The 18,170-nt window shown below is 31.8% G+C and overlaps 1 protein-coding gene across 7 annotated transcripts in view; it reads left to right on the top strand.

Moving 5' to 3' along the window:
* EXOC2 (exocyst complex component 2) overlaps nt 1-18,170 on the top strand; it is a 219,817-nt gene that overhangs the window by 42,663 nt on the left and 158,984 nt on the right. For all 7 annotated transcript variants that reach the window (XM_074270394.1, XM_074270421.1, XM_074270446.1 and 4 more), the window contains exons 4-7: nt 137-313; nt 2,562-2,688; nt 12,611-12,724; nt 15,924-16,048. In XM_074270394.1, the coding sequence (XP_074126495.1) occupies nt 137-313; nt 2,562-2,688; nt 12,611-12,724; nt 15,924-16,048 (543 nt within the window). The remainder of the gene's footprint in view (nt 1-136; nt 314-2,561; nt 2,689-12,610; nt 12,725-15,923; nt 16,049-18,170) is intronic.

Here is an 18,170-nt window from a genome sequence, read left to right on the forward strand (position 1 = left end):
ATTTTTAGTACTTGACCCTTAGAAACCTCTTTTTGATTAATTGATTGATGGATGGGTATTGCCAGCAGAAAAAACAGCTGACATAATGTAGGAGTTGTTACTTGTTTTTACTAAACTGATTCCTTTGATTTTTCAGGTTTGACAATTTGTGGACACAATTGCCTCCTTACTGCAGAATGGATGTCTGCCAGTAAAATAGTATGTCGAGTGGGACAGGCCAAAAATGACAAGGGTGACATCATTGTCACTACAAAATCGGGAGGTAAAGGAACCTCTACAGTATCTTTCAAGCTTCTCAAGCCAGAAAAGATTGGTATGGTTTTTATCTTTCTATCTAATAGGGGAAACAAAATTAAAAAAAAAGTTTTAGGAAATATTTATTAGTTGAAATTATATTTTCTCTCAAATTTAATTCAGATTTTATAAATTAATAATTTATGTTATGCTAATCTGCATTTTTTTGTAAGAAAAGAGTTTGAACCAAAGAAGACAGTATGAAAAAGTCACACAAATATTAACAATTAAACTGGATATCAATTCTTTGTTTTTCTCTCTAGAAAAGGATAGGATGATGGACTTAGCTCCTCTAGCTAAACCTCTCTTTTAATAAAAGTTGAAGAAATTAAGATTCAGTGGTGTAAAATGACTAATCAATAGTTGGATAGATGGCAGGACGACGATTTTGAATTTCAGCTATAACTGCCAGGCAGTTTGAGTTAGTATTATTCTTGTGTTTTTGATTTTGTTTTTGTTTATTTAGAACCAAAATCTTTTGACAAAATGGTTCATTTAGACTTTTTTCCTCAACACTTCTAGGTGCTAATTTAGTAAAATGAATTGTATGTTTGTTTTTATTCCTCTCTCCAAAAAATATAAAGGAAATTTCATATAAAATTCAAATATATGCAAATTATGTGATTCTCCATTTTCCTTTCCTACTTCCTTTCATTCCTCCTTTTCTCCTTTGTTTCTTTTTTAAGTTAAAAAAATTACAAAAGCAGAAAACGTCTTATGGTAATGCTGGAGTCATTGTTTTAGACCTTAAATTAATTTCCTTCATTCTTAAAGATTGGTTTAGTGATGCATAAAGTACTTAATTATAACTCAGAGATTTCTTATTTTGTCATCATCTATTTGTAATAACAACCTTATCACCTTTTATGTCAAAGCACTCTGAATAGTTCAACAAGTAACCCAAATATATAGGGAAGGACATTATTTTACAATGAAATTATGACTCAATCAAAGAGTTTTTATTGGATCAAAATTTAGACTCATTTAAGATAACAAAAGTTTACCAAGTTTTTTTTTTTTTTAAAGGAAGTTTTATTTTTGACATTTTTTAAAGGCATAACTCTCAGTTCTCTCAAAGTGGCTCACTTATTTTAAAAATTTTCAAATTAAATTTCTTTGTTTTTTTATTGAATTCAATTTTATGAATGTTACTTTTACCTTTACTTCATTTCCAGAGGAGCCTCAAAACTGACTTTGGTAATGAACTAAACATTGTGGCCCTTTACTTCTTTCATGTGATCCAAAGAAATATTGCATCTCCTCAAAGAAGAGAAAAATGTTTCTGGTGTCATCTACACCTATCCTTTAAAAAAGTAAAATACTTTAGTATTACAGCTATGTTTGCAGCACTGATGATAGTAATGTACAGAGAAACAGCAGAGTCATGTGGTTTTGTAAGCACTTAGTAATAGTAGCTGAGGATAATAACTTTAGGCTTTACAATACATTATAAAGTGTGCCTACTCCTTTTTGTGTGATATTTGGCAAGTCACTTAACATCTATGGATCTTAGTTTCCATGTTTATAAATTAGAGATAGAGAAGAACTTGGTTCACTCTTAGTTCTAAATGTATTATCATTTGCTGGTTAATTTGCTACATAAGTCATGGGGGAAAAATAAGTTTATATGAAATGAGAATGAAAGAAATGTAGTTCACTTTATCAAAAGATATATGCAACTTTATTTTTTATTCTTTGAAAAAATGTACTTGTTTGCTTATAACATGGTTTAGAAATTCAGAAAATGAAAGCTTAAAAACTGTGCATATTATGGATCACCAACTAGCACCATAAAGTCAAAACTTATTGGATTAAGTTTTCTTAGATATTAAGTTAAAATAATGCTATTAAACCTTTCTCAGCAATTTTTCCAAAGATAGAATAAATCCATAATACTCAATTAGCACAATAAGATTGTCTCATGTCACTATATTTCATTTTACCTATTGACCTTCTAAATTCTTCTATCTGAGCTATCATATTTGATTCTGCAGAACTATTTATATTTTGTGTGAAGTATAGTGAGTAAAAGTTTTTCTTTTTGTAAAGTATATTGCTTTTAAGATAACTTTAATTTGTCTTGTCTAAGCTATTGATAGCTTTTAGGCTGACTTAATTAGATTATTAGTCCTAATTGTATTTTCTTAAACTTCCTTGATATTATTTCAGTATATATCTTACATATGGGCTTTTAAAAAATTAGAATAGCAAGAGCTAGAAAGTCTTTTGATAGCCTTTTTTAAGGACATATATTTTGTTTTCTCTAGGTATCTTGGATCAGTCAGCTGTCTGGGTTGATGAAATGAATTATTATGATATGCGCACTGACAGAAATAAAGGAATTCCTCCGTTGTCCTTACGTCCTGCTAATCCTCTTGGCATTGAGATTGAAAAGTGAGTTCATCCACTCACTCACATTTCTCACATTCATTCATTTGTTTCTTTTAAAATGAACATACTTAATGTAAGGAAAGAGAAACAAACACCAAAAAATCCCAAAATACAGTTTGTTAAATTGTGTTTCTTTTTAGTAAAAGCTAAATACTATACATTAAACCTAATGATTTTTTTTTTCCTTATAAACATCCTGATGAATTAAAATTTCAGGCAAAAACTAACTGCCTTCTGATTAACTTTTTAAAGATTATATTTTGAAAACTAATAAGTGACCTGAAAGTTTAATACTTACCATTTTAGATGTAAAAGTGCTTTAATTTTATTCAGTGCTGAAGTTGAATTTAAATATTTAATGAAAGATTTATAATACAAAATCAATTTGCTTTTTGCTTATTTGATTTTCTAACAGAAGCATTATAAAACCATATGGTCAGAATGAGTCTTTAAAGGTCATCTTATCCATTGTTCTGCCTCTAAGCAAAGAGATACTCTAAGAACCCCTCCTAATTTTTAATATCCTAAACTATTCCATTTTTGGGAGACAATTTCACCTACTTTTTATCTTCCATTTCACAATTTAGCTGCTTATATTGTCACTATAGCCATCTTTTAAATTTAAAACCAATTCCTCCAATGTAGGAACAGCATGTAATTTTTATTCTTGAACCCAATTTCCTTTCCCCATTCTAATAAAGTGTTTCAAATAGGTGAATGCTTAACATATACTTGACCCATCAGTTCTTTGTTAAATCTATGTACTCTTCAATGTGGGTATCATCTCTAGTATACAAATTACTGCTTAGTCATGCCTACTTGTCTATATCATTCTGTAAATCTTCCATAGGTGTTCTGTGCTTCATTATTTTGATCCTTATTTTAATTTTATTTACTTTAGTAATTATAATTAATAATTTAAATATTTCAATTCTATTTCATCATGGATTAACCTGGGTTTCACTTTGGTTCAGAGAAGCCTTTAAAAAGTTATTTTACTTATAGATGTATGAATTAAATCTTAGAGCTGGAAGGAATTTCAATTCCTCTAATCTAACTTCATTATTCCAAAAGCAAATTTCCCTAAGGTCACAATAAGTGATGGAACTATGGCCAGAACTTAGGTCTCCTACCCCTAACTCACTATTTTTTCCCTTTCTACCACTGTAATACGAGTAATCTCTTTGAAGAATACCCTTTTAGGAGTGAATTTGAGAACTTAAAGTTAGAAAGAGTCTTGAAGAAAGCAAATTTAGAAAAATGAGGCCCCATGTAAAAAGGTAACCATAGTGCCCCATATATGTAGATGTCCAGCAAATGTTACTTGATAGTGACTTGGATTACTCATCCTGCATCAGTTAACTATAGAAAATACTGCTTTGCAAAATATAGCATGATTCTTTTCGAAAGTTTTATTAGGAAGTACAGCTTATCAACCAACAAAGCTCCATAGATATGTTCTGATGGGAATTCTTGTAATAAAGGAGTAAGTTTAAGTTAAGGAACATTGACTTTTTTAGACACATTGAATTAATTTTTCAAACTTTGGAATTTGGTTTGGCAGTCTTCATAAACATGGAATACAGTTCTCTTTAGCTTGGTGGTTTTCTCTCTGTCTTACACCTTACTAGATTCCCAACTTCACTTCAGTTTCTTACCCTTTTTGTTCTTGTTGTTTCCAGAGAACTCTATTTATTTCTAGTGTCATACTGGGATACTTGTTTGGCCTATCCCCATCAGTAGTTCCTTGCAGTGAGTACTAGTAAGATCCACTGATGGATAAAGAACCTCTTGGTTAGGGTCAACCAATGATTGGTGGCAATAAAGGTCTTCTTTTTTCTTTATCCTCTTGCACTCCTTTTTTGCCATTTTTATGTATGCACTATTCCTTGCTCTGCTGTCAAGGAGAAATTTATTATTTAAATAAGCATTAAAATCATATATTAAAATCTAAGGAGTTATATATTTATTAAAAAGGAAACAATAGGGAGAGAATTAACAATTGCTATCTCTTAGCCTGAAAGTTGTCACAAATGTGGGTAATAGGGTAATATCACTAGAAGACCAAAGATCTCTTCTTGGAATCATTTAAGGGAGAAAACTGGGTGAGAGAATGAAGAAAAAGAAATCAAAAATAAAAATGAGAGGAAGTGAATATACAGAAGCTGAAGAAGTTTAATGCCTTCTTGCCAAAAACAATTGCTATCTAATTTCCTACTTTTAAAAATACATCTAAGAAATCTCTGATTTTGATTGTCTAACTTGTCTAAAATAGGAGAATTTTATTTCTATTACTATTTCTATTATATTCTATTTCTTTAAAAATAGAAAATGATTGAGGCAATGTTAAAATAATATCCTATGGTTTTATTTCACTGAGTTCACTTAATAAAATGAAAGTTTTAATCTTATTGGATAATTGATGGATATATTCAGATTTGATCTCCAGAGACCTTTATTCTTTCAAAGACCTTGAAGTTTTCATAGTAAAATCTCGCTTGTAATTGCTTTTAAGTTGAAAGAATAGAATAATTTATTTTTATTTTCCCATACATCATCATTTGAAGAATAGCTGAGTTTTAATCATATTTCCTTGGTAAAAAACCTATCGGTTGAAAAAGTTTGGAGAATTATAGTTTAAGCAAAACGAGTATTTGTAATAAAGTGCTTAGTAGACTTAGGATAAATTGCCAGATTAAAGTGGTGGGACCACTTCTGGAAAGCAGATGAATCAGTCCCCAATAATTGCAATGTTAATATTTATGGAAATGTTCTACAGATGACAATCAAAACTACAATGAGGAACAATGAAGTGTCACACAATTTTGTGGCCAGTCTATCTGAAAATGAAAAAGAAAGTGAGAGTTGCAGACTACAGTTTCCTTGTTGCCTTTTTGTATGAGTCAGAGTTTAATAAATATTTTATGGGTGTACCCAGCATGCATACTGTCGTCTTTCAACCCACAAGTTTAACAACTGGTATTTATTGGCCTCCTTTCACTGTTAAGTCCTTCATATTCCTAAAGCTTTAACTGCTGTTTTTGCACACATGGTGCCTTGATACTTATAAAAATGTTACTAATTGTTCAGAAAAAATAACTTAACTTTGAACAGAGACTACAATTTGCTTGTAAAAAGTCTATTTCTGATTTATTATGCTGATTGTTACAAAGATATATCTGTGTGTGTGTTGCTTATATTGTAATGGTGGCAAATGTCTTAATCTGAAGAAGACGAAAAAAGATTCAAATTAGTTAAATTTACAATTGTCTTTGAAGATATTGTAGAGTTACCTTATATAAAAAAAATTATCATTTAAATTTTGTTACTTTATCATCTGGGAGTTTTAATCTCCACTATTAGACTTTTTCAAGCGTTTGTGAACCAGAATTGTTTTTGGTTTTTTCCCCCTTAAAAATGGTATATTTATTGTTTTGTAGAATTTCAGTCAGGCTTCCTGTCCTTTAAATAGAAGGCAAACAAGTATTTAGTTAAGGAAAAGCAACCATATAAACATTATTAATATGATGTGGGGAAATTAAATGACCAGACTAAAGACAGTTTTGAGAATTGTGATTTATAGGATTGGTTGTGCTGTAATGCCCAGATCTTTAAAACAGTCTGGTTGAAGAATGAAATTTAAAATTTTGAATTCACAAAAGTGAAAATTTTTTTTGTCAAAGCTTGAGAATGATTTAACATTTTGGAATATACACACATCCATATGTACATGCACACATGCAAAACAGTCTACACAAATGAGTCTTTACTGTGCTTTTTATCTTAAAATCTGCCAAATTATGAATATGTGTTCTCTACAACATGGCCTCATCTTACTTGATGCTTTGTGATTAGAATTGTGCTTATAGTATTTGTCGTTTTGTGTGCTGCTAAGGCAATCACTGTATATCAGTCTCTAATGAGGAAGTAAATGCTGCCATGTTAGGTGCATTTCTCTACTCAGCACTGATGCTTGGATCTTGTCATGAGCAGATTCTAAAAGTATTTAAAAGATTGAAGTCTGAGCTTATACTGCCACCTAATGGAATAAATATTATATTGGAGGGACCAGATAGAAAGGTATGAAGGTGACAGAAAAGAAAGGAAGGAGGAATAAGTTGAAGTTAAGAAATCATATTTCTTGGATCATTCAATTAAATTATTATTAATTATATGAAATTATTATTAATTATATGATAAATTATATGATAAATCATATACTGTATCAAATTAGGAACATTGTCTAAATATATCTTTTTCTCCCCTGTAGTGAAAACATTTTGTAGTTATTCTATTTTATTATCTTAACATATCATCCAACCAAAAAACTTATTTCCCCTAAACTCACTACAAGTACATAGTTAGAATTCTCTAGGTTTTTTGTGGGAGAAGGGAACAATAGCTCATATTACTTTGGTAGTTTCCTAACTATTCAGATCACTTCATTCCTAGTCCTAGATGGAATGTATTAATCTACTTGCTTGTCATCATATCTATCAAAACCTGAAGATTAATCCTGAACGAGAAAAGGTTTCCCTAGCCACTACTCCCCTTATGCCAGTTGTCTCTTCTGTTGGGATGTAGATTTCTTGAGGGTAGAGACTATCTTTGATTTTCATATGTATCATTAGCACAGTACTTGGCATTAATAAGTAAATTTAAATTCATTCATTCAATTCTGTATTCTTTCTAAGCCTTCACTTATTCTTTTCTTTCTTTCTTTTTTTTTTTAAATAAGGTAGTTCCCATTACCAATATTAATAATCCCTTTTCTTTCTTGATACTATTCCCTCAAATTCATTATTTTATCAATCATCCATTCCTTTTATCCATTTCTATTTGTTCCTTCTCCTTTCCTTTGTGATTATTTTCAGTCTGTCTTATCAGTAAGGCAAGAAAGAAAGAAGTAAGGCAGTGAGGGGAAGGCCAGAGATTGAGGGAACATTCAGATGGACCAACAGACTTCAACCAAGCCCATCCAACTTTCTTGTTTTTTATACTTTCTCATACTAGCATCTTGGTTCTTTCCTGTCCTTTAGATTAGAAAGGAAAAAGGCAGGCAAAAATTAGTGGTCTAGTTTAGCTAAAATGTATATTATATGAAGAATAATAATATGGTTTTCTCTGGTGTTGAATGTTAGAGAAAACAATATGCATTTTATTCTTTAAGTGGCAGCCAATGAATGTTTGTTAAGCTGAGAAGTGCAATAGAATTGTATATTAGGTTGATTAAATCACCTGCCAAGGAATGAATTGGTGAAGAGAAAGACTAAAAACCAAGGAGATTTGTTTAAAAGCTTTTTATACCAGGCAACAAGTTATGTAAATCTGAACTAATAGGACAATGGAAAGAGAAAGGAAGGGGACAAACCTAATAACTTTACTACTGTATATATGTTGTTTTATTTCTTTAGACTGGAAAACATCGGATTTCTATTTAAGGTTGCCTTCTGATTTATTTTGTGATTACAGGTAACTCATTTAATGATACTTTTTATTTCACCATCTTTTAAAATAATGTTGATAACATCTACCTTGTCCTGCCTAAAAAGAACATTGTGAAACTAAGGCAACATTTATAGAAGAAAAACTTAGAATTTTAGATAGAAAAGTATAATAGTGCTGTCTTCTTTACACTAAATGGTTTCCTACTGTGAAGCTTTTTGAACTCTGCTTTGTTATGGAGGGAGGGAAGGAAGATGTGTCTTCCAACTTTTGCTAGTTGTCACTTCTCAATGCTAGCAGTGAGCCTACTTATAGTAGCCTATTTCTTTCATTTGCTATTTCTAATCTGTTGTGACCTTGAGAACCAGACAGCTTTATGAGGAAAGAAAGAAAAAAGGTTCTGAGTAAATACTGGTTTTCTCCTTATCAGTGGAATCAATATGGACTTTAAAAAATCAGTTTTGGCTGCTCAGAGACCTTTTTGTGTATTTATTTCCTTCATGGTTTTAAATTTGTGTTCCATTTAGGTGAGATTGTTAGATAACAAAATTCTGTTTTAATGAGGTATTGTGATAGCAGGTGGATTGGTAACATCTGATGACAGTTATAAAGGACAGTTAGGTCTGAATGGGACCAGGTGAAGATTTCTCAAAAAGTCTATAAGATGGGGTGAGTCAGACCTTTGGCCTAAGTGTCAGGAAGTCACGTGATCCCTATTCTCAGAGGGCTGTAAGACAGAAAAGGTCTAAGCTTCAGAAAGTCAAGTGACCCATAGGAAAGAGATATTGTAGCTAACCATTGGTCAATGGTTACTACCTTTTCAGTCCATCCAATAAATTTAAAAAGTCAACAGGAAGAGGGGTTGTGATCTCATTCTTTTTGCTACTTAGAACATTCCCTGTTTTCAGCCTGGGCCACACACCATGCTGGGCTGCTCAGTTGGTGTACTTGGACCTCTCTTTGCAAGGACTGAATAAATGCTCTGTTTGTATCTGAAGATGCTTCTGAGTAGTCAGTTTGTGTAAGGGGTGAGAGACTTAGCACCCATCTCACACAGGTCTAAAATGCTTTCTGATCGATTCTCTGTTCATTAAAAAATTGTGTAATATTTTCTAGCATCAGTTATGTTTCAAATATTCCAAAGATCAAAATTGATGCAATTTGTCTCATCACAAGAAATAGGGATTTGCTAAGTTTGATACAGGTCAAATCTAAACTTGTTTTAATCCTAGCTTCTCGATCCTATCACTTCCTGTTCAAACCTATTGAAGTGGCATACAAATAAATGAAAGGAAAAACAAAAATAAAGTGTCAGAACAAACTTGAAAGATCTAGAAGAAAAAAAATTTCAAAAGGGAAAACTCTTCCTCAAATATTTTTTTTGTTGATAAATCAACAAGTTTGTGAAGAGAATATATTTCTAAGTCATGAAACCTTGATTAAGAAAATCTAGGGACCAATGCTTTGATAATTGTATAGCAAAATGAAAGAAAGGTTGGCCCAATTTAATGGTTTAAGACACTGAAATGAGGCCAGTATCTTTCTTGCTGCTCTCTCATAGGATCATGTTTCTACCTATTCTTAAGAAGTTCTGAAATACAAAAGATATTTTATCTAAGTTAATTAAATAAGTTAATTTTCATACTAAGCTAATTATATTGATAAAACAGTTTTGCCTTATGACAGATACCAAGTTTTCTGCTACTTTTATGTATCAGACATGCATTGCCTATTCCCAATAAAAATAATTTTTCATTTCATGGACAACATTTTTGCAGTTACTGTTTTTTAAAAACAAAATAAAAACACTACAATATAAGATAATGCAGTTATTTAAATCATCAGACATGAGAATGTAAAATATTTTTTCCTGCAAAAAATATTCTCCTATATTTATTTGTGACTTCAGTCCTGTTTTCTCCTCTCACTCCAGCTCACAGATTCTATTGCAAAAGTTTTTATCATTCTTATTGTCTGAAATTCCAAAGATTTTTTTCCATAAAAATGATCTAAATTGTTGTGATATTTCCAGTCTAGCTGCTAAACATTAATATAACTCATAATCTAGGTAACATCCTCTATTTTGGTAATGAAGCATAGTAGAAAGTAAAACTACTCTAATAATAGTAGTTCTCTTTTAACTTCCCTTTCAGTTCTTAAAAAGCAGAGCTCCAGAAGTAAACAAAAAACAATAAAATAAAGTAAGAAATAAGTTTTAAAACATTCTTTTGAATTCTTTTGCTTACAAGGGAGATTGGACTCAGCGCTAGGTTCAAAGTTCTATTCCTTTTGACTATAAAGTATTTGTAGTTTATATTGAGGTAGTCTCAATAGAGAACCAACATTAAGGGTGTGCTGAGGAAGAAGAAAGGAGAACTTAATAGCTACCAAAAATGTTTTGAAGGATTTACTATAAGACTCAGCTCCTACCTATTGTTGGTTGGGTAGAACATCAGATGTGACTTTGTTTTCTGGAACAGAGTTTTTGTATTGGAGTTATCCACTCCAGAAAAATGGAGACTAGATAGGAAAGTCAAATCCAGATGAGTTTGTACTGAGGGCAGGAGACAGAAGAAGAAAGCCTTGAAGAAAAAAGGCATTCAAGCTTTAGAGAAAGGGAAAAGGAGTAAATTCACCTAAGGAAGAAAAATTTAGTACTCAAAACTTTACAAAAGTGAATATTGGAAACTGTCTTCCCTGCCCACTCCCCAAGACAACAAATAATCTGATATAGGTTAAATATGTACAGTCCTATTAGTCATGTTGTGAAAGAAGAATAAGTACAAAAAAAGAAAAGAAGATGAGAAAGGAAAAAACAAAATGTAATTTTTAAAAAGGAAAAATAGCATGTTTATATCTGCATTCAGACTCAATTCAGACTATTCTCTGCATGTGGATAACTTTTTCCATCATGAACCTTTTGGAATTATCTTGGATTGTAGTGCCTGATATACAACATGCTTTTCCACTCTAACAGTTAATTGATCATATTACTCAATATTAAGAATATTGGTAAGAGGTGGTGCATTCATAGCCTGTTATAACAGATAACTTTCTTTAAATTGTTATTTTACATAAATAGATATTTTATTAATTATTCTATAATTAGATATTTTAAATAGAGAGCCATATAATTCCCTCTTATTTCCTGAGACAGAGTGGCAGGCAGATTGATTAGAGCTGGCCTTGCAGCTGAGAAAGCCTGTGTTGAAAATCTGCCTTTGATCATACTCTGTGATCTTGAGAAAACTCATGAATCCAACAAGCTTTATGAGATAACTTTTAGAGAAGATGCTAATCTGCATTGTTAGTGGGAGTTTTCTTCATATGAGATTTCCATTCACCTGTGAAAGACAGGTTCATTCCTTTCCTTAAAATAATTTTAAAATAAGCTTGTTTTTTACAAAAAATTTTAATAAAAAATTTGAGGTTTTATTCACATTGTTATTTTATACTAATGGAAAGTTATTTCAGATTTTGATAGTTAAAAATCAAAGCTAAATTCAATCAGAATGGATTTCTTTACTTTATTTTAAAAGCATATGAGTAAGAGGTAGATCTGAACTGGGAATTTATTTCTCTCCCCTACTATCTTTCAAATATCATCAGAACTCTTTAGTATACATATCATTTTCATGATTTCTCTTACATAGTTATCACAGGCTTGACTTTGTTATTTTATCAGCATATTGAGTTTCCAGGTGAGGAAACTCTTTCAATCAGTATATGTTGGCATCATCTTTGTTACTTAAAGTCTTGTTACCTAGAGCACTGAGAAGGTAGCTTGTATCCTAGGGTCATACAGCCAGGATGGCTCATATCTTCCTCATACTGAATTAGCTTTCTGTCCACTATGCATTTCTGCTTTTCATACTTGTCAAAATCCATTTGAATTAATGATTTTTATGCTTCAAGACTTGTTTCTCCTAGTACTAGTTTTGAGATGGCAATTTGTACTAGTTTTGAGAAGGCAGAGATTGAACATTTTCATAGACCCCTGAGTATTTTTCATTTAGTATATTGTTCTAAAATTGCATTTTGGTCCTTGATTGTAGTTTGGCAGTTTTGGTGGATTCTCCAAGACTGTTAGCACAAGCTGTAACAGCTTCTACCAAGCTGGAAAGTCTGGTGATCAATTATGGGTCTAATGGCAGAATTAACTGTTCTATACTTGAAAAAGCTCAGTACTGGGCTGTTTTAAGTACATTATATTACATAATTCTTGAAGACCATCCACTAAATTCATGGTATATTCCACTCTCTGTCAGAGGTTGGAGTAGTACTTATTGATGAAACTCTAAATTCTAGACATATTCATGTAACATATATGTGCAAAAAATAAAACTATATAGTATACATGTTTACATGTGTATTTTTACATATGTAGTATTACTGTGTGCAATTACTGTATACTATCATATTATACATACCAGAGCATACTATATGAAATATTTTAACATTCTTAACATTTCTCTTTTAGAGGCAAATTTCCCCAGAAAGATTTGGAAACACTCTTCCATGGAATGAGTGCTGATTTTACTAGTGAAAACTTCTCAGCTGCTTGGTATCTGATAGAGAACCATTCATCTACCAGGTTTGTAGGTATTTAAATTATAACTGTTAATTTATGTCATGTGGCTGCTAGGATTTACATAAAAATTGATAACAATTAAGATTTTCAAAAATCTGCATTTCTTTTGTTCCTTCATGTATAATATAATATGAAATTGGGCGATAATGTAATACTGCAGGGATCTCTGATTTCATTGTCCTGGATATCCTATATATTCAAATGTTGACCCCTTTATATCATACTAGATAGCTTTTATGTTGTTCTTTGGGTAAAAATATTACCACCTAATAATGAGGCTTAAATGGTCATTTGACAACACACATACTGTTTAACATCTATCATCTGTCCTGTTGTAAAACTTTTCTAGATTTTCTAAAACTTTCAATTTACTTTGAAAACTCAAGACTATAGCCACACTAGTATATCACATGGAAATTTTCTGTGGGCCATAGACATCATATCCTCATATGACAACCTAGTAACTAAATGCCTAAAATGTTGCAAGCCAATTAAATTCAGTTTACTTTCCAATCCTTCTCTGAAAATAATTTAGCTTAGCATGACCCAGTCACAAGAATGATTTGAATTCATGTTTTTTTTCCTGACAAGAGAAGAAAAAAAAAAGCTAGTTTCTTACTCTGTAAAAAAAAAAAAATTACGTTGAAATAGCAGGAAAGTAGATTTGACTCTTTAATTTCAGATTTTCAGATTATTTGCTTGCTTTTTAAATTTAACCATTCATAGTGTTAAGATACATCTGCAAACACTTGCAAGATAGGGTTGTAATTTTAAAACAACTAAAATATTTTTTCATTCAAATTTGTTAAAATTATTTTTAAAAGATCATTCCATAATCTCTTGAACTATATAATTAAGGTATGAAAACAAACATACCTTAGCTATGGGGGGAAAAAAAATTGTACCTGTGATATAACTGTCCTCACCCTACTCCAGGCAGTTGGGGTTAAGTGACTTGCCAGGGTCACACAAGTAGGAAGTGAGGTCAGATTTGAAATCACGTTGTCCTGACTTCGGGGCTAGTGCTCTATCCACTGTGCCACCTAGCTGCCCCTAAAACTAAATCTTAATAATCTTTTATAACAAAATATTGCCTGATAAATTGTTGTGGGAAGGAAATTATTGCCATATTATATCTGTAGGCTAAAAACCATTTGAAATGATCTCAGTTTTACTTAATATAATTTATGCAATACTTATATATTTCATTGTACTTGAGGATATATTCAGTATTGGGTATTTTAGTTTCTACTTAAAACTGTAATTTTTCCAGCCTAATTGAAAAGGCAACCTTGGGATTCTCAGCGTCTTCTTTGTAAATTAAAGTTTGAATACTTTGTCTGCAGTTATTTAACCTATTGAGTTAAACACCAGTCAAATGACAGGTCCACAAGGTATCATTAATATTACTTTTGCTTCTGTTCAATATAGATTTATTTTAGGGAAATAGCTTTGGTAGAATGATGAGCTGGTGTATATGATAATGTGTTTAGACCATAATACAAGTTAAATATTCAATGGAATCCATCCTTTTAAGGTGTTGTACATGAACAGAACCATAGTTTTTTTTTTGTTTTTTTTTTTTTTTTCTTTTGAAAAATCTATTGAGTTTGAATGTTTTCCAAAATACTTTGTGTAACAGACATATTTATTATTTTGGTTAACATATGGGTGCAAGTATATGTGTACTTACACTCATACATGTATATTATTCACATGTTTACACACATAAAATATCATAATTTTGAGAATCATAGGGACTTATTGGCTCTCTAGTTCAGATAATAGCAGAAAATTATCTTTACCACAAAACACCAAACAAATAGTAATGTAGCTTCTATTTGATGACCTCTAGGTAAATACCATACCTCTTGAGAGAGGCCGTTCCTCTTGCAGACAATCTAATTGTTCCTCTGATTTTACTGACATCAAGCCTAAATTTGCTTCTTTGCTACTTATATCAGTTGTTAGAGTCAAACGGAACAAGTCCAATTCTTTTTCCATGTACTTGAATGCAGAAAGAAAGAAAAAGAAGAAAGATACATTTATTAAGTAGTCTCTAGAAGAAAGAAAAACATTTATTAAGTACTTGCTTTTTGCCAAGAGCTATGCTAAGCACTAGGGATTCAAAAAAAAAAAAAAAAAAAAAAAAGCAGGGAAAGAACAAAACAAAACAGTTCTTGCCCCTGGAACAAAAGGGGAGAGTGAGGAGAAAAAAGATATCACTTGTATGGGGGACATGGTTTTAAAATCTAGATATCAGGAACAGACTGGCAGAAGAATCAAGGCTGACTTGGGTCCTTTCCAAAATGGAGACTCCAGATGAAACTCAGCTCTGATAGAAAGGTGCAAACCTTACAAAGGAATATTCTAGGTTGAGAATGCTAATGTTTCATCTCCATTCTCAGTTCTTTCAGCTGTTCATGATATGTCAGTGAATAAAGGTGCTTTGCTATGTAGAAGTTGCCCTCTATAAAAATTCTCTGGCTTAACAATGTTCAGTGCTCTAGTATAAAATCCAGAGGAGATCTGATGAAGACTTTGTACAGAGAGACCATTGCCTAGAAGCTATGTTCAATGCAGCCTTGGGGTACATTAGCTTTTTTGACTGCTACATCATACAAGCTGACATATTGAAATCGGTCCTAAATCTTTTTCACACAAATTCATATCTAACTATGCCTCCCCCATCTTATTCTTATGAAATTGAATTTTTGTGAAGCAGCTAGATGGTACACTGAATATAGTACTGGCCCTGAAGTCATGAGGATCTGAGTTCAAATGTGAGCTCAGTCACTTAAAACTTACCAGCTGTGTGATCCTGGGCAAATCACTTAACCCCAGTTACCCTACCCCACATCCCCCTCACCTCCCCCCCCCAAGAGGTACATTTTGCTTAATATTCTACCCTCTTGAATCCTGACTGTCTGCCAGTGCTGTTGTCAAATATGTCTGAAAATGCCATTTGAGTTTTACATAACTTATCTTTTATAAGTGTTGGAATCTAAGGTCTTATGACAAATTGAAAAATTTGAACATTAATGAAAATTTGAAAGACTTTTGTTTTTAATCTTACAGGTATTTTCTGGATGCTTTTTAAAATAGATTATAATGTAATGTGAATTATCTGAATATATTTTTATTCATAGTAAAACATTTTATTTGTGGTGCTAAACATTTGTTTCAATTTGTGTAATTTCAGCTTTGAGCAGCTCAAAATGGCAGTCAGCAACCTGAAGAAACAAGCAAATAAGAAAAATGAAGGGAGTCTAGCATATGTGAAAGGAGGACTTAGCACTTTTTTTGAGGCACAAGATGCCCTCTCAGGTAAATTGATACTTAGAATCATCTGCTAGGAGCGTCAATAATAGAAACATGACACTGTGCTTGCAAAATATTTACAGTGTGCTACATTCATTCTGTATTTATAAGTGTTGCAGACTAAGCTAAAAACTCTTTCAAGGTTTAGTACTTTAAAACTTTGCCTGTGAGGTTTTTGCTTTGACCCTTGTAACATGTATGAGACGAGAGATTATTTTGTCAATTGATGATTCTCAGATCTTTTGGGCTAATAAGAAAAGTGAATTCTAATATATTTCTAGATTATATTTTTATCATTCTATTCTTTTGAAGTTATAGTAGTATATAGAATAGTATACAGATAGTTAGGTTCAAAAGTATAATCCATTGTGTATAGAACATAAGATCTATTGGTTTTTTATTATTTTTCTCACTTCCTCTCCTCTATTCCTTCCCTCATGTAGCAAAGTCTATAATGTAGTCTTCAAATGCAAAAGGATAAATAGACCAAATACTGAATTAAATCAGTAAAACAGTTAAAATTATTTTAATTCAAGGGTTTTTTTTGTTACGTTATTTTATTATTTTTTTAATGCTTCCTTAAGTTAACAAAAGTTATTTCACCAGTAACTTAATTGCATTTAAAACTCATGTTCCTTTTTTTTTTTTTTTTTTTTTTTTTGACTCTTTGTAGTGTTCTGTTCTTCTCTCTAAATTATAATTGTTCTCTGGGAGCAAGTTTCTTGGGGAGCTTCCGGAGGCAGCCTTAGTTTCAGTTTAGTTCAATCACTTCAAATGCAGCCAGGAGTTAAAGTCCAGATCCTTTATTTTCTCCTTTGTGTCTTATCTCCCTACTTGGTCCTGGTTAGCTTTCTTAGAGGCCTATCTCTCTCCTTGGCTCCCCGAGAGCTATTGTCTGAATGTCTCCAGCCAGTACAAATGTGGAATCTGGAATGAATCTTTACTCTTCCTCCCAGAGAGTGGGCTTGTGGGTGGGCTTGTGAATCTCCCGGAAATCAATCCTAGTTGTCAATCTCCTGGAAGTCCATGAGTGGGCTTGTCCTTTAGACTTGTGAATCTCCTGGAGCTTCCAGTGGACTTGTTCTTTTATAGGTTCTTTTAAAGGTGTGAAGTCTAATGTGTGAACTCCTTTAAAGATATGAACTAAATACATTACCTTGTCTGAAATTCTGGCCCATAACATCTCCTTGTAAGATCAGATCACTCATACTGAACCATGCTAAATTAGATAATTATATCCATTCTAGTGACTTAGTACCTTGTAAGAATCCTAATAACTTTTGATATTATTCAGTGTCCAAAGTCAGCATTTCCTCTGCTCTGGCATCAATTGCCAAGACTGTTTATGGTTCTCAGAAAATAGTTGTGGGACAGAAGGGATCTTGAAGGGGGATATGAGAATATTTGATTTTCACCAAATTTTATAGATTTTCCATTATAATTCCATATTTTTCTTATGCCTAAAAATGTTTCTTCTAGTTTTTTGAGGCTCTGAACAGATAATCATATTCCATGAGCAAGAGAAGAATTAGAATACCTGAAAAGAATTTAATGTTGCCATCCAATAAGATTTGAAATAAATTTAATATGAAACAATAATATTTGTAATGGTAACAACATGTTAAGAATAGACATTAGATTATAATTTTACTGATATGAGGAAGGAACTCCAAGTGAGGAAATTCCTTCTATCAATGCAAATTGGTACATTTTCTGCAACTTATACTTTAAAAGTGTTGTGTGGAGTACCAAGAGGTTAAAATGACTTGTCCATGGCTCTACAACCAAGATATTTTGAACTCAAATTTTCTTGGTTTTGATATCATCTTTCTGTCCACTATAATACATAGTCTTTCCTTTGATCGTTTGTCATAATTAGTGATCAGTTTGCTTCTGTAATTACTATTACATTAATATATCTAAATCAAATTTTTGTTGAATTAGTTTCCTTTCCCCCTGCCCCCCGGTATCTGAACTTTTTTCAATGATCCAACATAAAATTTAGTCTGAATCCTAATTCTCCTCTATATTTTGCTACATTGCCTTGCAAATAAATTATAGTTACCCAATAAATTCTGTATAAATTTCAGAGGGGAAAATTCATTTTAAAAAAGGATACTGTAGTATA

This window comes from Sminthopsis crassicaudata, chromosome 1 (genome assembly GCF_048593235.1).
Source record: "Sminthopsis crassicaudata isolate SCR6 chromosome 1, ASM4859323v1, whole genome shotgun sequence".
NCBI classification, from domain to species: domain Eukaryota; kingdom Metazoa; phylum Chordata; class Mammalia; order Dasyuromorphia; family Dasyuridae; genus Sminthopsis; species Sminthopsis crassicaudata.